The sequence below is a fragment of the Drosophila teissieri genome, chromosome X (assembly GCF_016746235.2).
Source record: "Drosophila teissieri strain GT53w chromosome X, Prin_Dtei_1.1, whole genome shotgun sequence".
Taxonomy (NCBI): Eukaryota; Metazoa; Arthropoda; class Insecta; order Diptera; family Drosophilidae; genus Drosophila; species Drosophila teissieri.
Window position 1 is genome coordinate 9,016,394 of NC_053034.1, and position 23,735 is coordinate 9,040,128.

Below are 23,735 nucleotides of genomic sequence, written 5' to 3' on the forward strand. Positions count from 1 at the left end.
TATTTAACTGTCTTTGCATTGTCCTGCAGCTTTAAGGGTTCCGAAATTTATGTACTCCTTGTTTGTGTGCCATTAATTATGCCAGCTTTTCGGATCGCGGGGATTATTATTAATATGTGCACTGGTCGTGTTCCCGGAAACGGTGCGCTGCATCCACAATTCCTGCTGAGTCCTGCTGAATCCTGCCGAATCCCGCTGAATCCCGCCTGAAAGAAGAGTCCTTTGAGTTGCTTTTCGCTCTTGTTTTGCTCATTGAATGTGCGTAAGGTCATCAAATATAAATTGCGTGTGTCTGCGACTTTCCGCGTGTGTCCGTATGTGTGTGTGTGTGTGTGTTTGTGTTTGTGTTTTTGACCTGCAGTTGAAAGTTGCAGATGCGAGGGGTGCGTATGAAATTAGGAACTACATGTGTACATTTAGATTGATTTATCAAACATGCTGCTTAAGAATATTCTTCAAATTAAATGCAAATTAAGCTTATCGAAAGGTATGAATTGCCATGTTGAATAGAAACTTTTCAATCCCCCCTCGCCGTGCGTTCGCTGCTTACTTTGCGCGCCGTCTGTGACGTCAACGTCATCGTGCGCGTCGGTGGGCCACACGTCATGGGACCGTGATGCGGGGTGAGGAGAGGTGCGATGGTGGGGGGGAGGTGGAGAGTGGAGAGGTGGGGGGAGTTGCAGGATCCACGGGATCCATCCATTGGCTTGTTGCCGCGGTCGCATTAACCCTTCACAGCCGCGGCGGGTCGACATTGACGTCGTCGCCCACGTCAGCGCTAAAAATAATAGGCCGCCTGTGTGCATACAAATGAGTCCCAGGACAGTGCACCGCCTACACTGGAAAAAAAACATTGCATTACAATAAATATATACATAATTACAATTTAGTAGAACTTGCCAACGTAATAGCTGCAGTTTCTTTAGGCGGTTACTTCCATTAAAAAGTTATACAACCAACTGAACCTTTTAAATGTTTTACGACTTCTTCCTTGAATGCAAATCTCTGTTGATATAATCATAGTAGTACCTCCTAAAACTTAGGTAAACAACTTTGGCCCGCTCTGAATTTCCATCTGATGAGGCATTCCCTTTGAGAACGCTTTTTCTTCTGTGTGATTTTTGGGTGGTCTTGGTGTTGCGATGGAGTTGGGTTGAGGGGGGGGATGGCTGCGAGCATGCAATTATGCCAGCTGCCCCTCCTGCCCCTGCCACTGCTGCACCTCCTCCACCGAAGCAAACTGCACGCCCTTTTCTTTTATGGCCATGCTCTGGCGCCTGTGTGTCTGGGTTTTTGCCTTTTTTATTGCAACTATTTGCATGACAGCGTATAATAATTTACTCGTTAAAAAAAGGATCTCACTTTGGTGGCATAATTAACGGCATCTCTGCTGCAAACCCCCGCCCTTCACATATTTTATTTTATTTTTTCCCTTTTTTTCATTTTTTTCCTTTCACTCTGTTTGTTGTATTTTGTTTGGCCAAGTTGGTTGCATTTGGTTGCTGCCCCATTTTCCCGTTTTCCGTTGTTTGTGCGCTCTTGTCCTCCAGTTTTCCACTTTTGATGCAATATTTATTTGCTTATTTATATTTGTATTTGTATTTATTTAATTTCTTTTGCTCCTTGGCCTTTGTTTGCCGGCCAGGTTATGTTGCATAAATATTTAATTTATTTCCATTTATGCGGATCCTCATGCGGATATAAATTATTATTAAGCTGATTCGTTTACTTGCTCTTTTTTTGTGTGCAACAAACATGCATTGAAATTTATTTTGATTTTTATGTTTTTGTTTATGTTTATGTTTACCACTTTGTTGTTGCATTTGCAAAATTTATCACATTTAATACTGGAAAATTTGTCATGTGATTTAGTGTCACGAATTTATTTATAAATTAATGCCGGAATATGCATTTTATGGCGCATTTTGCAGCGCTATTAATTATTGAAATAAAATTATAAATTAATCACAGACTGCCACGCCCTCCGGCCTCCACGCTTATCCACACGCTGTCGCTTCGAATCACGTACGAAATCACATTACTGGTCATCAGTGGGTTAAGCGGCTGCGGTCATCGATACACGGCCATTTTGGTTGGGCGGCCAACTTGTGGGTTAATCTGTGGGTGGTTTTTATATCTCAGTGTGAAAAATGTAAAATAATTTTATTGCGTTGAATAGTTGAGTACATTCTCTAGCCGAGAAGAGTTGAGAGGAAAACAATCATTTGAGATGTAATTTAGGCACAATTAATTGAGCTAACATTTACATACTTATGCGGGACATTAGCATGAATAAATATTCGCTAAATAGCGAAATCGATCCACTGAAATCAGCCCACCTCTGGATGTGAGTGCCCTGCGATGGAATTTTAAAACCCTGAATGGCAAATCAAAGGCAAACATTGTAAACTGAGACGTGCCCCAATGCGATGTGATGCGATGCGAAATGCCCGCAACAATTTGCCGGACATTATGACGCGGCTTCATCGCTTTCGCATTACATTTGCCCTTTTCCATTTTCCGGCTGAACGTTGCGGCTCTTTGGAGTTTTCCTTTCCGATTGCCTCATCTCGGCATATTAGCTAAGCGGAACAAGCGGAAAATTCGGAGTCTAAACTGTTTTTTCTTGTATATTAAATGCTAGAAGCTCTCCCTTTTAATTCATTAATTTTTACAAAAATTATAAAACCCATTTCACCAAATTATATTTAGAATGTGTTCGCTCTATTTTAGTTAATTTTCATATCATTTTGTAGAGCATCTCAAAGGTCGCCAGTTCATTTGGTTCTCCTACCAATATATTATTCTCTTTGGATTCGTCTGCTTTTTTTGGCTTCGCTTCCTTTATGACTGCCAAATGCACTCTCCACATGACCAAACTGGCTTAAACCCCTACAACATGCCCCAGCCATTATTCAAAAAGCCCCCCACCCCCCTCAAAAAAAAGGGAAAAGAGTGCCCCAAAAAAAGGAAAAAAAAAGAAGGGGGAGAGAGAAAGAATCGTTTGGAGTTTGAAAAGCTGTTGCCAGTTATTGTCTGGCCCTCAAATGTATGCTATGTTTTTGCGGCTGTGTGCGACTGGAGATGAATATACTGGGTAGCTGGGTAGTATCCATATCCATAACGCCCCCACTCGCCCCTCCCCCCGCACCACTGCACCAGCAGGCATTCCATTCCCAGGGGTTCTCTTTTAGCCAGTGGCAGAGCCATCAATAAATAATAAATTGCCTATAAAAACTGATAAATTCATTGATGAATCTTCGAGAGAGAGTCGAGCAAGCTCTGCTCGGCAGTTGCCATAACGCGTTTGTCTGACTGCCATATTTGCGGCCACGCCCCCATAATACCCCGATCCAGCGCCCCCAAACGATTTCCACCCCCCGCCCCCTTTAAGTGAGTAATGGAAATTCGTGGTAATAAATGTATGGCAAGGCTGGCAAAAGGGAGCTGCTTCCAAATGCGGCATGCACTTTTTGGTGGCATCAGAACATCTCCCATTTTAACCCACTAAAGCCATGGTCATGGGCACTGAATGCACCCAGCGAAGTGTACCAAATCGATCATTTTAACTGCGGGAGTTTAAGGAATAAAAAAAATATATTTAAAAAATATCTCACTTGAATTTATTGTTGGAAAACAGTTTTCAAAAACTTAATAATTCATTCATGTTCTGCATGCAGACTTCTTTAGACTTTCAATATTTCTCCGTGTAGAATCGCTTATTTTATGGGCGCGGAAAAATTGTGAACTATCTATTCATGACATACTCAGCATGGAAATATGTATTTCCATTTTGATTTGGGCCAAATCCTCTTTGTTCTGTCACAACCTAAACATTGATTTATGCTTACGAGTATTTCTCTGCGAAATGCAGTACCACAAGCCTTAGGAAATCAGGAGCAGGAGTATCTCAATACTATTGAGATATTGCAACAGTCACTTAAAAACTGGATGTTTGGTGTTAAGCTGGATTTTGGGGATGTGTAGTTGGAAAATCTGAAATTGAAAATGGGCTGCGGGGAAACACTTTTTATTGGCCAACACAGTGGCTTTTTTCCGGCCCGAAGAAGATTAGAAGAAGTAAGAAGATTACAAATCGGTTTTAAGCTACTCGAAAGTTCAATGAAAAATCTATGCGAAATTGAAGTTCGATCTTGGCTTAGGAGAAACACTTGCCACATAAGTAACTTAATGTGCAATTTTCGATTTTGTTCGCAAAGTTCAGGTTAATACCTTTTCTCATTATGATTTCCCGTATACTAACCCTTTTGATTTTGCGACATACTTTATGTATACTTGTGTTTTCCATTTCCGATTTAACAGTTTCTTTTTTGGGACGCGTGGGAAATGCCTTAACCGTTTCAGCCATCCATCTATTTTTGATTTACCCCGCAGGAAAGTAACTGCAAGGGAAAATCGCAGACAAACATCATTTCCTGGCCGTTCCCTTTTGTTTTTCGTATTTTTTGCTTGCTTTCTTTGCTTTTCTATTTTCTATTTTTTGTTTGCTGCTTTTTGTTAAATGTAATTTTAAGTGACGTCGCCAAAGTTGAGACGTGACAAAATTACAAAATATTTTGTAAGCTCTTAAAACCGTTGATGTTGCTGCTGGGGCTGGGAAAATTGGATCGGGAGGAGGAGGAGACGAGGGGTGGCAAGGACGAGGTGCAGGACATGGCCATAACATGGCCCATAACAATAAAAACAAATAGAAGCAGCAACAGCAACATAATACTTAATAACGTGCATTTTGATGTTGTCGCGGTTGCTGCCAGCACAGGAATTTCCACAGTTCGAGTTCCAGAGTTGGAGTTGGAGTTGGATTTGGGTGCGGATCAGCCGGCAGTATCCCCCCCCTTCCCCCCTCCCCCGGTGTCATTATCCGCCAGTCGTGGACAACTTTTGTGCGGGCACATCAAAGGCAAGGCACTCGTTTTTTCGGACCTTGGACACCAGCAAAATAGTTACGCTGGCAGCCGAAAACTATTCCAAGAGGCTTCCTCCACAACAAAGTGGCAAACAAACGAAGTACGAAAAGTTTCTAAGCACCAAATGCGGGCCGAGTCCTTGGACAGTGGTGCAAGAGACTGCGAAAACTAGACAAAAACATGAAAAAAACTAGACAAAAACTATACAAAAACTTGACAAAAACTTGACAAAAACTAGACAAAAACTAAACTAGACAAAAACTAAACAAATGTTACTAATTACAAACGTGTAAACTGCTGTCAGCAATTTGAAAGCCAACCCCCCGCGAAATACAAGACTTAAAATTACTAATACATTTTCCGTTCACTTCGGATTGGATTGTCCTTGGCATATGCCCGATTATAAATATTATTTGCATGAATGAAAGGATTTCGCTTCGCGCAATTATAATGGGGGGAATCCCCGCGAACGGCGCATGTGAATTATCCGCTGTGATAAAACATGACTCCGTTTTCATTCTGTGGCAAGGCATGCGTACTTAAATTCGCTATGAATTGCATGACATGGCGGCGGTGGAAAAAGCAGAGGCTGCGGGCAAAAAGGGGGGTTGTCGTCTGCGGTTTGGCACTTATTATGGCGCGGAAGCGGCAAAAATAATTTCGGCATGAATTGCCAAACGGAGAATGCACTCACTAATTAGATGCATAATTAGACATGAACTTTTCGGGTTTATTTCAAAAGGTGCGCTTGTCGACGGCAGCGGGGAAGGGGGGGTGGGAAATCCAGTTTGCAACATCAGTGGTTTGAGTGGCTAACGTATTTGTTGCACATTAATTGAAAATGTTTCACAAGAATGTTGAAAATGAAACCGTAAAAATATAAAGTTAAGGGCTGAAGGTAAAATCGAATTTGGTTCGCAAGTATTATTAAATTAAATGAAATTAAAAACTCCGTGCGAAAGCTTGCAACGAAAGTTGGAAATTATTTTAGATTCCCCATTATCCTGAAAGCCTTTTTCTTTATTCGATTTCTATTGTTATTTGACAGCTTCCTTGTGCATTTCCCACTCTGCAGCTTCTGCACTCTGCACTCTGCGCACTCCATTCAGTTTCAATTCTTGGCTTTAGTTTGCGCCAATTCGGTTAACTTCACTTCGCATCGGGCTTAATTGAAGTTCGGTTTCAACTAGCATCGACGACGATGCGGAATTGGAAGTTGCAGTTCCAGTTGCAGTTGTAGCAGGTGCACCGGGAGAAAAACGGGGGCGCCTTTCTCCACTTTCTCCACTCCGATGGCCGCAAAAAGTCGGGCACGTGCAGAGTGCACGTAGCCGGAAACAAATGACATTGTCAGCGCCCTGGCCCCAAAAACTGAACAGTCGACCCCATGCGCCATTTTCCCCACTTTCCCACCCCATTTCCCACCCATTTTCCAGCAGTTTTCCCAGCTCCCTGCTCCATTTTCCCCGTCGAGAAGAAATCCCAGCTAAGCATTTCCGGTCGCGTTCTGACTTGCCTGCTCCGTTTTCCTTGGCCTCTGCTGTTGCAGTTTTTCCTCCCAGTTTCCCGGCAGTTTTCCCCCATGTGTGTGCTTGTGTGCTTGTGCCTGCAAGTGTGTGTTAGTGCTTGTGTGCCAGTGTGTGTGTGTGTATGACAAGGCCATTAGCCGCGGCGGCTTTGGCAGCCACAAAAGTTGAGGCGCATCCTTGCAGCTGCCATTTTATGACAGTCTTTTGTTGTCGGCAGCCAGAATTCCCTTTGCCTTTTGGCCCAGCTCCCTTCTTTTTTTTTGGGAACACTCGAAAAAAGTGCATTCTCAGCTTGTTAATTAGTAGAAAAGCATTTGTAATTCAAATAAGTATGAGTTTACAAAAAACCAAAACGACTTAAATATGGCAAGCACTTGCATTTGAACCACTTTTTAAAGTTAAAGTTAAATAAGAAAATTGTATAAATTGTAACAACTAAAGCTGCCTTATTTTCGATTATCTATGTGTGTATATATATGTAATATATGTAACTAATTTGTGCCATTATTATTTTCAAGTGCTAATTGGCCCAGCTGACAGTTTGTTTATTGGCACCGCATTGGTTATTAGCAAAGTTGCGCAGCGACTTGCGGATAAGTCGAGCGACCAAGCGGCAGTCACATGCCAATTAGTGCGACAAGCAGGAGAGAGCCCTCACTGATTTTCCGCTTTTCCTTTTCCCTTTTCCAGGTGGCAGCTTGGCCAGCACAGGTGGCAGCCTTGGCAGCGGTGGCATCAACGCGGAGTGTCCAACGGACTCGTTCCGGTGCAACAACGGCAAGTGCATCTCGCACCACTGGGTCTGCAATTACCAAAAGGACTGCGACGATGGCGAGGATGAGATGCAGTCCTGTCGTAAGTACCAATAACATGCTGACATGCTGAGGGGGTGGGGGAGGGGGGAGTTAACAAATTTAAAATATTATATATACGACATTATAGACAGCAATTAAGTGGGCCGTGCCATTCGGAAACCAAGGAAGTATTCAAGTATTCAAGTGCTCTGCGGTGGCGATTCGATGTGAATGCTTCAATCCAGCTTTTATTCGCTGAATATTATTCCGGAATTAATTAATTCGAACGCCACTGAAGATCTGATTGATGTGTAGAGAGCACTTAATGCAAATGCACTCAAGCCATATACTTTTTAATTTAACCCAAGATAAGCCTTTGCAATGCGCTGCATTTTAAACAGAAACTCTTAACACTTGTTAATAAACTTAAGCATAGTTTACTTTAAAATACCATTATTTATATTTTTAACCCATTTCACAGCTCCACCGGAATGCGAAACGCCGCAGCTGAATTGCGGGCAGTACACGTTCAACAAGACCTACTGCATCCCTCCGCACTATCGCTGCGATATGATCGAGGATTGCGAGGATAAATCGGATGAGGCTCAGTGCAGTGAGTACCCTATATATACCCTATATATATATATATAGAATATATTTAGATAATAGCAGGGAGGGAAGCAGCCCCATTCAATTCGATGGGCTTCGTGCCTTTTCTCACTTGCAATGCCAATTTGTTGACTGCACAAATATTGGCTAGCAGCTCTTATCCTCATCCCCATCCCCATCTTCATCTTCATCCTTATTCTAAGTCCCTAAGACGAATCCTTTCGAGAAAGGGTGGTGCCATAACAATTTGCTTAGCAAAATGTTTACATTTTATTATGCCAATTTTATTTATGCAAATTGCGAACACTGAGATGTAACCGAAGACCGCAGTTCTTGTTTTCCCAACTAAATTACACAAGCGTGCAAGTATATTTACAAACATAAACCCATATATATATCTAAATATATATCTATATATATATACTGTATATATATATGAGCTTATATATATGTATGTAAAATGTAAGAGAGAAATATCTGTAAAATCCCCAAGGTAAAGGCCGCAAATTAGCGAGGCAAACTCGAGGCGAACAGAAATGGATCAATTTGATGTAAGGCCATAAATCTTATTTGTGGGCCAGGGGGTTAAAGGGTTAAAGGGTGAAAGGTTAACCCTTTAGCTAGTGGAATTGATGATGGCCGGCCAAAGTTGTTGCTGTTGAGAGGTTCATGGATGGAATCGCAAATGAAGTTCGTTGAAAGTTAGTTTGGCTTTTGGGGCCAAATGCGATGAAAAGTAAGCAATCCCCAGAAAAATAAAACTCAAAACTCCACTGGGACCAAGTGTGTGTGTGTTGCAAATGAAGTGGAAAGGCCACGAAGTCATTTCAATAATTTATGCCCGCGGTGTAAACTATAATCTTAAAGCCACAAAATGGACAAGGAATTTATATGGTTTTTCATAAATATTTCGGGGGCAGACATCTTTCGCAATAACACATTGCACTCGACTCTCTTCGTAGACACCAATAAATCTTGGCACTTGGCATTTAGGATAATATTTATATCGCCAGGCACTTCGCAGTAATCCACGCACCCCCATCAGTAGTCCACTTTTTCAGCACCTCAGCTTCGCAGGATCTGAGCATCTCAGCATCTCAGGATCTCAGCATCTGCAGCTTGAAGGTCTGAAAGTCTGTTGTCTGGTCGTTGGGCAAAGAATTTAATGCATTTTCAACAGCTTTCGCTCGGTTGGACTTTGTAGCTGGCGAATAGCCATCTCTTTCGCCGACTTATCGGACCCTCTCTTTCCCGCCACACGCTGGATTGTGGATTTTGCCCGGACTTTCCTTTTGGCATAAAGTTCAAGTGCATTCAGCCAGCAGACTGTGAGCCGCACATTTTGATTAAAAGTTTGCCGAGTGAGAATCCAATGAAAGGGAGTCATGTCCTGCGAGACAAGGACAGCGACATAGGCAGAGAAGGGGGGGATAGTGGATAGAGCGGGATGGCAGCATGTCCATGCAAATCGCCGAAAAGTGCCCAAGACTTGTAGAGCATTTATTGCTTGTTATTTAAGATTTATGCACCCACACACAAACACACACAAACACACACACACACACACTGAGTCGCAGCGACAGGCAAACAAATATTTAAATATCTTTGAGGCGACCAATTTCTAAGTGTGCCGCTTTTCCTCTTTTCCGCTTTTCCGCCGCCATCCTTTTGTGCAACTTCAGCTGGCAGCTTTGACGACTCCCGCTTCGTGAAAAGTGCGGAGTGCGGGAGGGGTGAGGGGGGAAAGTGGAAAACGGCTAGACAAACGCCCTCACAACTTTGTCCTGCGTGCGCCATCTCGCTCGCACCGCCGCATGCCGCCTCGCTCGCACACCTAAGCCGAGCTAGAAGGCCAATTTGTCCGCTCAAAATGGCTGTGAGCCAGTTGGCTATCGATTTTAAACAATATATTTTTTCATACTTCACTGTATAGAAAGGTATATGGTTGTAGTACATACCTTCATTTTTCATATATTAATAATTAAATATATAAATAATATTTCTAGCTAGTTTATAGATACTATTTACAACTCTAATGCCGAAAAGCAGAAAAGCTCAATTGGTAGTCGCTCGTTTCGGGCGCAGAAAGTTGTGCCGGCACAGGATCAAGTTTAAATTTCATTTTAATTTAATAAGACGTTGCCGTAATACGAGTGCATTCCCTCTCTTTCCCCCGCCCCGCCACGCCCCACTGTCGCTGTCTCTGTTGCCGCCCATGCCGCTGTCCTTGTCGCACTTTGTTGCACAATAATTTATCGCGCTTAAATGGCGACAAAATGTTCACTCTTATTGCGTTCTTAACAAATTTATTTTGCGTACGTGTCAACGCGTCGTCTTCTTCACTCAGGCTGACAGTAGCGGCCCCCCCCCTTTTTCCTTTTTCCCTTTTCCGCTTTCCCGACGCCCATGGGCCACGCCCCCCTCCTCCTTCAAGTAAGCGTGGGTGTGTGTGTGTGTATCTGTGTTTGTTTGCCTTCGCTCGCCTTTGTTTGCTTAATTTATGGCATATAAATATTAGAGCGGGCTTATTTCAACTATTTAATTACTTCAGGTGTTGTGCGAGCAGGGAGATGGATGTGGATGTGGATCGGGACGAGGATGAGCATAGGGATGTGGATGTGGATGAGCATAAGGATGTGGATGTGGAAAGATGGGGTCTTGGCCATGTAGATAGTCCACACAAACACAACCGGGGACACAGGGATATCTATCTGGTTGTCAGCGAAGTCATAGCAATGAAAATGTTATATATACATATATATATTTAGATATATAGATATACATCTCCAGATGTGCGCAATTAAAATCAAGGGATGTGGTTGTCGCCCCAAAGCGGATTGTTTGCCTGCACATTAGACTTTAAATTTCGACTTTAATGATGTCAACAGACGTGCTAAGTCTGTATTTTCACAGCAGTTGTTTGCAACACGTTTAAAAACGATATTAACTAAGAAACTACAAGACAAAGATTAACTTTAAGGCATATACTATATTCAAATGATTAAGTACCACTTCTAGTTTATCGAAATGGGCTACATTTTTGCTGGGTGTAATTAGAAGTTAAGTCTTGTGTACATAAGCAACTAATAACTGTGAGAACAAACAGCAGACATCTGCTGCCAAGTTACCTTGTCTGCCAGCCAAGCCACCACGCCCACATTCACTCCCACTTCCGGCCGATTATTTTCACTTCCGTTTCGCCGGCGTTGCGGTCGCAAGTCAACAAGCTGAAACTGAAGCATAAATAGATAGAAGCTGTAGCATTTACTTTCGTACTTTCCCGGCGGACATTACGCATTTCGCATTTCGCTTTTAATTGCAGGCAGCGTCTAATGAGGCAGATATTGCCGCGTAAAAAAGTGCGTAAAACCGGTAAGAGCGAAGAGCTTAAATTGTCATTACCAGAGTTACCTTTACCAGGGTTTTCCCAGCTTCAAGGAAAACCAAACACCCCTTTACCACCTGTCCGCAGAACTTACGGGGTTATAGTCACCTTCATTTCGGCTAAGTGCCCTTCCAGTGATGACGTCTGCCAACGAAGCAAATAAAAAGCTAAATCAAACTACTTGCATTACCTATTATCTATTATCATATACTATATAGAAGTAATAGGTTAATAACAATTATTTATTACAATCGCAAATTAGTAGAAATGACTGCAAGTTGACATCTTTTGAATTGCAAAACTGATGGAAGCCTGCGTACTTATTGTGATTAACTTATTTACAAAGCTTTTATGAGCTAAACATGATTTATTACATACAGATACAGATACATTTACAGATACAAATTATCTGAATTTCGTTATATTTTTGGCAGTTTTTTTACTGTTTTATCAAGAGGTGCCCTCAAGCTGACCTCTATGGTTATACAATTTTGGCGGTGGAAAAGCCAAGTTTTCAGCACTGTTAACTGTCTCATAAAGTGTCATCACCCCCCATTTCTCGACCCCTTCTCCACCACTTCTCCACCACTTCTCCACCCCTTCTCCATCCCTTCTCCCGCGCTTCTCCCCTTTTTCTCCAACTTTCTCTGAGTGGCGACGATTGCAGCTGACGTTTATTTGACTGCAGCTAAACGTGACGCGACTGAGGGGCGGCAGTGGGTGCTGGAGGCGTGGCACTTGTCGCGCGTAATTACACACCCCTTTTGGCAGCACCCCCCACCACCCCGCCCCGCAAAGACCTTAGTACGCTCTTGGCCTTAGTACACGCATAAAAGTCTTGGCTTGCAATAAAAGTTAATGCTGAGAAAACAGCGAGCGAAAGAACCAGAGAACCCAATTAGAAAGTGTTTGGCTTACAAAAAGCAAATAAATAAGCGAGAGGCTGCACAGTTGTTGTATTTGTTGCTTGTAAATGCAAAAAAAAAAAATATATATATATGCTTTTTGGTTAAATCCTAGGGCCAAAAGTTTTGCAGCCAAAACGGAAGAAACTTCTAAAAAAAAAATGAGAAAAACAAACAAATTAAGTGGGTAAAAAATTAAGAAAATTCACCATAAAATATCGTTGAACTGTGCAAATAATTTTCATAAAATCAAACTTTTTTGGCTTCCATGTTGCACAACTTACCACGCCCCCGTTTGTCATTGTGATTTGGCTTTAATGGAATGCAAAAGTGCAGCTAACGAATTTGCAACAAATTGCGTGGCGTAAATCATTTCGCCTAGCCACGCCCACAAATTGTATTAACTGCAACATATAAATGCCAGAAAGTCGGGCAGAAATAGCTAACAGAGGGGGGTTGGAAAAGGGGGGAGTGGGGCTGCCCCGAGTGCGTGACACATTTTTATGATCTCAGGGGTTGGAGGTGCACAAAGTTTTCCTTCCGCTGCTCCACTTTGTCAATAGAAAAAGCAGGGAGCCAGCAAAATATATATATATATATATATATATATAGTTACACAACAAAAATTAAAGTGCAGCATTATTCATGTAAAATACACAAGGCAATCGGAAAGAAGAAAATATAGACGTTCCAACGAGGCGTATACTTAATATCTGGAATTTTTAAGTAATTCAATGCAAATTGTGAACAATTTGGTATTTTCATTTAATTTAATTTTAATCATTCGGAAATGCTCAATTTGATTGATGGCGAAAATCCATAATTGCGATTTAAATATTTAAAGTCAACTTAGCAGCTCCTCACACACACACAAACACACACCTGTTAAATGTTTGTTTTATATAGGTATATAATTTTTCTGCCCTGCTTGTACCTGCACTCACACACATACATTCAGGACACACACAGACAGGGACACTTACACACAGACGCAGCGCAGGATACGCATTCCATTGTTTTGCTTGGAGAAAGTTTTGCGCTGTCGGGGAATATTTATACAACTTGGCTTGTTTAACTTGCACTAATTAAGTTTGCCCTGCCACACTCGGATGCTCCCGTCGGGGTCCTGCCGGGGGTCGTCCTCCGGTGGCGCCCAGTGCCACGCAAATGTTCCGGGAGTTAATCGAGGGGATTCGGAATGAGCCAAGTGCGGGGCTGGGCCATGAGCCATCAGCTATGAGCCATGAGCCATGAGCCATGATGGGCATGGAGATGGGCGAATCCTGGACGGGGAATGCGGCTTAAGAAGCGGGAGACATGCATAAAATACTCGTTGCCATGTTTATGATGTCCAGAGAAGCAGGCAGCACTGGCATAGATCAACGGGGCATCCGCAACGCTGGCCAGGATTAGGGCGAAACCCAGATATATGTACAATTACAGTGGAAACTGCCGGCGGCGAAAGTGTAAACTATAAACTTTATTGCTTGTTTTCATTCTAGTACGACCTTATTTATATCCTAGTTGCTCAGCAATAATATTAACTATTATTAAATACAACTTCTTAAAGGTACATACATATACCTCTATGTGTATCTGCCTAGTGTTTTATATTTTGTGACATGTCACAAGTTCACCCTAATGTCCACGGACATATGTCGCCGTCAAAGGCACATCTATCATATTAAAGCCCCGATTCACCAGCAGTTGCTCTAATTTAGTCATTCAAATGCACGACTTTGCCTGCTACCTCTTTCTTGTTAACGGAGCCCTTGACAGACACACACCCTCCGTTTCCCACCGATACCCTGTATGCTCACATGTAGGGGGTGGATTGCTTACTCGGCTATTTCGCCAAAACAAAGAATTGGTATTGAAGTAGAATAAATACTGAAATGTACAGCTTTATGCATACAGATTATTATGCATAATGAATTTCTCGAACTTATGCTTAATACCACCTAGTAATTTGATTTTCACATCATTGGTACATTTTGAAGTGCAAATTTATGGAAGTGCTGGGTATTCTCGAGTATTTACCCCCTTGCGAGCATTCCTTTTTTGTGTGTGGCTTTCGGGAGGAGGACTCTGCAACCAACTACTCGATAATTTATAGCACTTTTGCCTGCCGACACACACAACTCAAGTGCACAATCCGGGCCAGATGGACGGGCGGACAGGCCAAGGGACGGACAGATAAACGGACGGACGGACAAACGGACGGACGGACGGACATACGGACAGACAATCACGCCCGACACTGGTACAGCGAACATGCATTATGTATACGCCATGCGTGCCCAACCAGAGGCCCCCAAATCCCCCCTCGAATGTCTGGCATCAAAATTTAATGTCTTTGGCAGCACAAATAGTTTTGGCCTGACATTTTTAAGGACCACCGCCACCCATTGAAATACCAGATGGCTGATGAGCCGAGCACCGACTGCTGTCTTGGACAATGGGTCAGCAATCCCAGGGAAACCCCACAGAGCCATTGAGTCCGTTCCGTTCCGTTCGAAAACTTCTATGGAACGGTGCCGAGCGGTATACTCCACTCAATGCAAATGCAATTAATCACAGTAGTTGGGCGGCCCAAAATGAGCCATAATTGAGTGCAGTCAGGTACAGATTATTATGCCGGGGCTTACTTGGCAGTTCAGCGAATATCTGGGAAATATGCCAGTTAATTTATATAAGTAGTAATGGGTATGAGATGTACCATGCAAAATTAAATGAAATAAATAATATTTTAAAATTTTTTGTTGCTGCTTTTTAGCGTACCGCAAGTGCCAGCACACGGACCTCTTCTGCAACACGCCCACCGGAGCGCCAGCGGAGGGCGCCCGCCTCACCGGTCCCTGTGTGCCGAAGGAGAAGCGCTGCGACGGCTACCTGGACTGCCGCACCGGGCGGGACGAGGTCGGCTGCAGCGGCGTCGCCTGTCGCCTCGACCAGTTCCGCTGCGCCAACGGACTCAAGTGCATCGACGCCGCGCTGAAGTGCAACCACCGCGACGACTGTGGCGACAACTCGGACGAGCAGGGATGCAGTAAGTACTCATACTCATACTCCTAGATAGAACTGAAGAATTCGCGTAGATTGGGATAGTTAGTGCCCACTTACATATACAGTACCTATTAAAATTCCATGTTTACTTTAGACTTCCCGCCCTGCCACCACGCGCAGTTCCGCTGCACGAACGCACTGTGCATCCCGTACAACTTCCACTGCGATGGCTACCACGACTGCGCCGACAAGAGCGACGAGGCCAACTGCACGGCCATCGCCTGTCCGGACAACAAGCACCTCTGTCCACGTGGCGGCGCCAGCGGCACACCCAAGTGCATCCTGAAGTCGCAACTCTGCGACGGCAAGCGCGACTGCGAGGATGGCACCGACGAGGAGACCAACTGCTGTAAGTATCTCCCCCTCTTCACCACATGCATATCTGTATTAACTGACCAATGGTATCCCTTCTTTCCTCGCCCCTCTGCAGCGATGGCCTCGTGCCCCGCCCTGAGCTGCGAGTTCAAGTGCGGACCCTCGCTGACGGGCGGCGTCTGCTACTGCAAGCCGGGCCAGTCGCTGGCGCCGGACAACCGCACCTGCGTGGACCTGGACGAGTGCGCGGAGTGGGGCCACTGCGACCAGCTGTGCACCAACACCATGGGCTCGTACACGTGCCAGTGCGCCCAGGGCTATACGCTGATCAATGACTCCAAGTGCATTGCCCCCGATGCCAACAACTTGCAACTGATATTCGCCCACGATCGAGCCATCATGCGCATGCTGCCGCATGGCAGTGAGCCCAAGGTGCTGGCCAATGCCACGTCAGCGGCTGGTGTGACCTTCCACTATGCGCGGAACACGCTGTACTGGTCGGACATCAAGACGCGGAAGGTGCAATCGCTGCCCCTGGATGCGCAGAACAAGGCCGTCTCGCCCTTCGATCAGACGCTGCCCGGCACCTGGGCGCCCGTCGCCCTCGCCGTCGACTGGGTGGGCGATAAGATCTATGTGGCCGATCTGGTGGGTCAGAAGATCGATGTCTTCGAGCTGAGTGGCCAATGGCATGCGGTCGTACTGGGTTCCAATCTCACATCACCCGCCGATCTGGCGCTGGACCCCACCGCCGGTCTGATGTTCGTGGCGGATGGCGGTCAGGTGCTGCGTGCCCACATGGATGGCACGCATGCCAGGTCGATTGTGTCGGAGGCGGCGTACAAGGCCAGCGGTGTGACGGTGGACATTATCGGCAAGCGTGTCTTCTGGTGCGACTCCCTGCTGGACTACATCGAGTCCGTGGACTATGAGGGTGCCCATCGGGTGATGGTGCTCAGGGGTCAGCAGGTGCCCAGTCCGTCGCGATTGGCACTGTTCGAGAATCGCATCTACTGGACGGATGCCACCAAGCAGGGCATCATGTCGGTGGACAAGTTCGAGGGACCCACCTCCATTCAGGTGACGTACAAGGCCAAGGACATCAGGGAGCCGAAGGGCATCATTGCTGTGCATGCGCTCAGCCAGCCCAGGGTATCAAATCCGTGTGGCAACAACAACGGTGGCTGCAACCACATGTGCATTGTGACCGCCGTCAAGGGAGCGCCCACTGGCCTGGGATTCCGGTGTGCCTGCTCCACGGGCTACCAACTGGAAACGGATCTGAAACTGTGCAAGCCGGTCAGCGAGTTCCTCATGTACTCGCAGCAGAGATTCATCAAGGGCAAGGTGCTGGAGCCGGTCATCGAGGGATTTAGTGATGCCATCATGCCGGTGGTCTCCAGGCGGGCTCGTTTCGTCGGCTTGGATTTCGATGCACGCGATGAGTTCATCTACTACTCGGATGTGCTGCAGGACGTGATCTACAGGGTGCACCGCAATGGAACTGGCCGGGAGATCGTCCTGGCCTCCCAGAACGAAGGCGTCGAGGGACTGGCCGTCGATTGGGCCTCCAAGAATCTGTACTACATCGACTCGCGCAAGGGCACCTTGAACGTCCTCTCCACCCGCAATGTCACCCACCGCCGAACCCTGCTGAAGAACCTGAAACGTCCCAGGGCCATTGTGGTCCATCCCAATCGTGGCTTCATCTTCTTCTCCGAATGGGATCGTCCTGCGAACATCACCAGAGCGAACACCGATGGCAGTGGTCTGCTGGTGTTCAAAAATGTTACCCTCGGCTGGCCAAATGGACTGTCCATCGACTTTAAGGAGGATCGAGTCTACTGGTGCGACGCTCTATTGGATCACGTGCAGCATGCCAACCTGGATGGCACGGACATTAAGACGGTGAACTCGCGACTGGTGCGACATCCCTTCTCCATTGTCATTCACAACGACTGGATGTACATCACGGACTGGCGCCTGGATGCCATCATCCGTTTGCACAAGCTCACTGGCGAGCAGGAGGAGATGATGGTGCGGGAACCACAAACCAACCGACTCTACGGCGTTAAGGTGTACAGTCATGAGGTGCAGAGAATCGCGGATACGCAACCTTGCCACAGGAACAACGGTGGCTGCCAGAAGATCTGTTTCGCGGTTCCCATCGGAGCATCGAACGGTACTGATGGCGTGACCACATCCTCTCCATCGTTCGGTCGGCTGCAGTCACGCTGCTCGTGTCCCTATGGCGAGCGATTGGCCGACGACCAGGTGAGCTGCATTCCCGATCCCAGTGCCGAGCCGCCAGTGCAGCCCTGTCCGAACTCGTGGGACTTCACCTGCAACAATCAGCGGTGTATTCCCAGGTCCTGGGTCTGCGATGGCGACGATGACTGCCTGGATAACAGCGATGAGGAGCAGAACTGCACAAGTAAGTACTAGTACTCTCGGTAGCCAGTTAATCACCATCTCATCAATAATCCTAATCCCCATCCTATTATTTCTTCTCTTTCCATTTGAAGAACCCACTTGTGGCTCCAACGAGTTCCAGTGCCGATCGGGTCGCTGCATTCCGCAGAACTTCCGCTGCGACCAGGAGAACGACTGCGGCGACAATTCCGATGAGCAGGAGTGCGGCAATGTGACCTGCGGCACCTCCCAGTTCGCCTGTGCCAATGGACGCTGCATCCCCAATATGTGGAAGTGCGACAGCGAGAACGATTGCGGCGATGGCACCGACGAGGGTGACTTCTGTGCCGAAAAGACCTGCGCCTACTTCCAGTTCACGTGCCCCAGAACCGGCCACTGCATACCCAAGAGTTGGGTGTGCGACGGCGACGATGATTGCTTTGACAAGCAGGACGAGAAGGATTGCCCACCGATATCCTGTCTGGCGAATCAGTTCAAGTGCGCGGATCTGCGGCAGTGTGTGGAGGAGTCGTACAAATGTGATGGCATACCGGACTGCAATGATGGCTCCGATGAGGTGGGCTGTCCATCGATGGGACCCAATCAGTGTAACCTGGAGAAGCACTTCCGCTGCAAGTCCACGGGCTTCTGCATTCCCATCGCCTGGCACTGTGATGGCTCCAACGATTGCTCGGACCACTCGGATGAGCAGGATTGTGGTCAGATCACCTGTGCCCAGAACTTCTTCAAGTGCAACAACACGAACTGTGTGTTCAAGGCGTACATCTGCGATGGCAAGGACGACTGTGGCGACAACTCCGATGAGGGCACCGAGCACGCATGTGTTCCACCACCATTCAAGTGTCCCCATGGCCAGTGGCAATGTCCCGGCGTTTCCGAGCGGTGCGTGAACATCACATCCGTCTGTGATGATACCCCCGATTGTCCCAATGGCTCCGATGAGGGTGAGGGCTGCGACTTGGCCGAGTGCGAACACCAGGCGGGTCAGTGCTCCAGCTTCTGTCAGAAGACGCCCAACGGAGCGTTGTGTGTGTGTCCACCGGGATCGGAGATAGGCGAGGATGGCTACACCTGCATAGATAGCAACGAGTGCGATCCGCCGGGGCTCTGCTCCCAGCAGTGCACCAACACCAAGGGCTCCTACTTCTGCTCCTGCACCGATGGCTACATTCTCGAGTCCAACAAGCACACGTGCAAGGCCGTGAACCACACCGCCGCCTTCCTGATCATCTCCAATCGTCACTCCATTCTGGTGGCGGATCTGAAGGAGCAGGGACTCGAGCGGGTGCCCATCATAGTGGAGAATGTGGTGGCCACTGCTTCCAATATGCACACCGGCACCATCTTCTGGAGCGACATGAAGCTGAAGAAGATCTCCCGATTGGATCGCGGCATGGAGCCGCAGGAAATCATCAACACGGGTCTGGACTTGGTCGAGGGTCTGGCCTACGATTGGATTGCCCAGAATCTCTACTGGCTGGACAGCAAGCTGAACACCATCGAGGTGTCCGCGGAGAACGGTTCCAATCGCCTGGTCTTGGTCAGGGAAAACATCACCCAGCCCAGAGGCATGTGCATCGATCCCAGTCCCGGCGCGAGATGGATCTTCTGGACCGACTGGGGCGAGAACCCGCGAGTGGAGAGGATTGGCATGGATGGTACCATGCGAAAGACCATCATCAACACCAAGATCTATTGGCCCAATGGCTTGACTCTGGACATTGCCACCAAGAGGGTTTACTTTGCCGACTCCAAGCTGGACTTTATTGATTTCTGCTACTACAACGGCACCGGCAGACAGCAGGTCCTGGCCAGCAGTCACTACCTGCTGCATCCGCACTCGCTGTCCTTGTTCGAGGATACGCTCTACTGGACCGACAGGCAACTGAACCGCGTGCTGTCCGCCAACAAGTTCCGTGGCAAGAACCAGACCGTCGTGTCCCACCTGATTAGTCAACCACTGTCCATCCACGTCCACCACGCTTCCCTGCAACCCATGACGCCCAATCCTTGCGCCGGATCCCGCTGCCAGCACCTGTGTCTGCTGAGCCCCAGTGCCCCGGAGGGTTACTCCTGCAAGTGCAAGCCGGGCTTCAAGCTGCTCAGCGAGGGTCGCTGCATCGAGGAGGAGAATCCCTTCCTCATGGTCGTCAAGGGTACGCAAATTGTGGATCTTCCCCTGAATGGTGGCGATGCGAGGGCTGGTGCGTTGGCCCCAGTTATTGGAATCGAAAGCAGCACGGGCCTGGACTTTGATCGCAAGGGAGAGACCCTCTACTGGGTGCAGGGCCGAGAGGATGACGATGAGAACTGCACCATCTACACAACGCCCTATGGCGGTGGCAATAAGACCCTCTTCCTGGGCATCGAGAACGGAATTGTGGGAGCGCCCTATACCATTGCGTTCGATTGGCTGGGCAGAAACCTGTACATTGGCAACCGGGTGGCCAGCAACATTGAGGCCGTGCGTGTGGATGGCAAGCAGAAGTATCGCACCATAATCCTGGCCAACGATGGATATCCGAACTCCGTGTCGCGGCCAAAGCAAATCGTACTAGATCCCACCGACGGCAAGCTCTTTTGGATCGACGAAGGTGTTCTGGAAGTCCCCATTAAGATTGGCCGCGTCGATATGAATGGACAGAACCCCATTGTGGTCTTCCAGGAGTTTGCCCATCCCGAATCGTTGGCCGTGGACACGGAGAAGAAGATGCTGTACTACAGTGCCAGCAATCCCGCGGTGATCGGTTCCATGGACTACAACGGTGACGATCACACACTGATCGCCATGAAGGACTCGCATCCGATGGCCAAGCCCCGGAGCTTGGGCATCCTGGACCACAGGCTGTACTATCTGGATCCGCTGTACGAGCGCATTGTGAGGATCGATCTGCCGCACGGAGATAATCCCAAGACCATCGTGGACAACGAGTCCGATCTGCGCTCCATGATGATCTACAAGAAGCGCGCCCTCATGCAACATCCCTGCCAGACGAACAACGGTGGCTGCAAGCACCTCTGCATCCCAGGACCTGGTGCAACCAGGACCTGTGCCTGCGGCATTGGATACAAGAAGGAGAACGAGATCAATTGCGTGGCGTATAAGATCTTTGCCGTGGTCTCCCAGCTGGACATGATCAGGGGCTACAGCTTGACCGATAGCTCCGAGGCCATGGTGCCGGTGAGCGGACCGGGTCACCACATTCTCCACGTGGACGTGATGTACCGGGAGCAATGGATCTACTGGGCGGAATACAATCGTGGCTACTGGAACGGCATCTTCAGGTCGCGGCCCAATGGCACCGATCTGCAGCACGTGGTCAAGGATGGCATCGGTAGCAATGGCATTCGCGGTTTGACCATCGATTGGGTGGCCGGCAACATGTACTTCACCAACGTCTATCCGCATGAGAACTACGTGGAGGTTTGCTGGCTGGACGGTAGCAATAGGAAGGTGCTGGTGAAGACAACCACAGATGCGCCACGCGAACTGGCCGTGAATCCCATCAAGCGGCTGCTCTACTGGATCGACTATGGCCAGCATCCTAGGATTGGCAAGGCCCTCTTGGACGGCAGCAAGTGGACACCACTGGTGACATCGGGCATCTCGCTGCCCCGCGATCTCACCATCGATATGCAGACGCATGACATCTACTGGGTGGACTCGAAACTGGACACGATTCAGAAGATCTCATACAATGGCGCCAATCGCAAGGTGATCCGCCGAGATCTGCCCAACCCCATGGGCATCGCTGTCTATCTGAACGACGTCTACTGGGTGGACAGGAACCTGATGACCGTGTTCAAGGCCTCCAAGCACAGTGCCAATGAAACGGCCACCAGCGTGAGGACGAACCTGGAAAAGCTCAGGGACATTGCCATATACAACATCAACAATCAGCCGCAGGACGATACCAATCCCTGTGCCCACTTGGGCAATGGTGGCTGCGATCAGTTGTGCTTCAGTTTCCCACCGGACGGCGGCGCCACCGGCACCTCTGGCAGGAACTTCCGTTGCGAGTGTGCCACTGGCAAACTGAGCGCCGATGAGCGAAAGTGCGAGGTGGTCAATGAGTACCTGGTCTTCGCCACAAGAACCGAGATTCGGGCTGTCAATCTCGATCCCCATTCCACGGAAGTGCCCTTCACGCCACTGACGAATCTCACGAATGTCGTTGGTCTGGACTTTGACTTTGCCCACAACCGAATGCTGTACACACAAATCCGTCCGTGGGCCAAGATTGCGTACACCAAGGCGAATAAACCAGGACACGATGACATCACTGTCGTCCTGAACAAGGGCATCAATCCCGAGGGCATTGCCTACGACTGGACCCAGCAGAAGATCTACTGGACAGACAGCTCGAACAACTCGATCTATGCGATGAACCTGGACGGCAGCGAACTGGTGATGATTGCCCGCGTGGAAAGGCCGCGCGCCATTGTCCTCGATCCCTGCAACGGCACCCTGTTCTTCACCGACTGGGGCAGGTTCGGCACCTCCGGCAAGATTTTCCGCACCACCATGGCGGGATCTCTGAAGAGGGCCATTGTCGACAAGGATCTGTCGCAGCCCAGCGGCCTGGCCATCGATTACGACGAGAGACGCTTGTACTGGACGGATGCGGTGCGGGAGAAGATCGAGCGGTCCGATCTGGACGGCCAGAACAGAGAGCTCCTGGTGGCGGCGACCATTTATCCGTTCGCCATAACCGTCTTCAGGAACTACATCTACTGGACGGATCTGCAGTTGCGAGGCGTCTACAGGGCCGAGAAGCACACGGGCGCCAACATGGTGGAGATGGTGAAGCGACTGGAGGATTCGCCGCGAGACATTCGCATCTACAGCTCCGATCGGCAGAAGTGCAATGTGAATCCGTGCAGGATCAACAACGGCGGCTGTGCCCAGAGCTGTCATCCCGCGCCGAACGGCAAGGCCGAGTGCAAGTGCGACGATAGCACCAAGGTGGTGAACGAGGGCAGGATGTGTGCGCCGCGTAACAACACGTGTGAGGCCAGCAAGTTCTACTGCAAGAACGGCAGATGCATCTCGAGGATGTGGTCCTGCGATGGCGACGACGACTGCGGTGACAACTCCGACGAGGATCCCAACTACTGCGCCTACCACTCCTGCTCGCCCAACGAGTTCCGCTGCAACAATGGCCGCTGCATCTTCAAGTCGTGGAAGTGCGATCACGAGAACGACTGCAAGGATGGCTCCGACGAGCTGGGCTGCACCTATCCACCCTGTGTGGATGGTGAGTTCACCTGCGCGAATGGACGGTGCATTCCACAGGCCCAGGTGTGCAATGGTGTCAACGACTGCAAGGACAATGCCACATCGGATGAAACGCACGAGCGGTGTCCCATGAACACCACCTGTCCGGCGAATCACCTGAAGTGCGAGAAGACCAACATCTGCGTGGAACCCTACTGGCTGTGCGATGGCGACAACGATTGTGGCGACAACTCCGACGAGGATCCCCTGCACTGTGGCCAGCGCACCTGTCCCACCAACAGCTTCCGCTGCCCCAACCACCGCTGCATCCCAGCCACCTGGTACTGCGATGGCGACGATGACTGCGGCGATGGCGCCGATGAGCCGCCAGATTACTGCAAGTCCGAGGGACGCACCTGCTTTGGCGACCTGTTCACCTGCGACAACGGCAACTGCATACCGAGGATCTACATCTGCGATGGCGACAACGATTGTCTGGACAACAGTGACGAGGACAACCGGCACCAGTGCAGTGAGTATCGTGGTTATATCC

The 23,735-nt window shown here is 48.4% G+C and overlaps 1 protein-coding gene across 3 annotated transcripts in view; it reads left to right on the forward strand.

The window, feature by feature from the left end:
- LOC122623957 (low-density lipoprotein receptor-related protein 2) overlaps positions 1-23,735 on the forward strand; it is a 142,760-nt gene that overhangs the window by 111,744 nt on the left and 7,281 nt on the right. For all 3 annotated transcript variants that reach the window (XM_043803362.1, XM_043803363.1, XM_043803361.1), the window contains exons 3-8: positions 7,148-7,312; positions 7,733-7,864; positions 14,927-15,199; positions 15,311-15,565; positions 15,647-17,965; positions 18,057-23,714. In XM_043803362.1, coding sequence (XP_043659297.1) covers positions 7,148-7,312; positions 7,733-7,864; positions 14,927-15,199; positions 15,311-15,565; positions 15,647-17,965; positions 18,057-23,714 — 8,802 coding nt within the window. The remainder of the gene's footprint in view (positions 1-7,147; positions 7,313-7,732; positions 7,865-14,926; positions 15,200-15,310; positions 15,566-15,646; positions 17,966-18,056; positions 23,715-23,735) is intronic.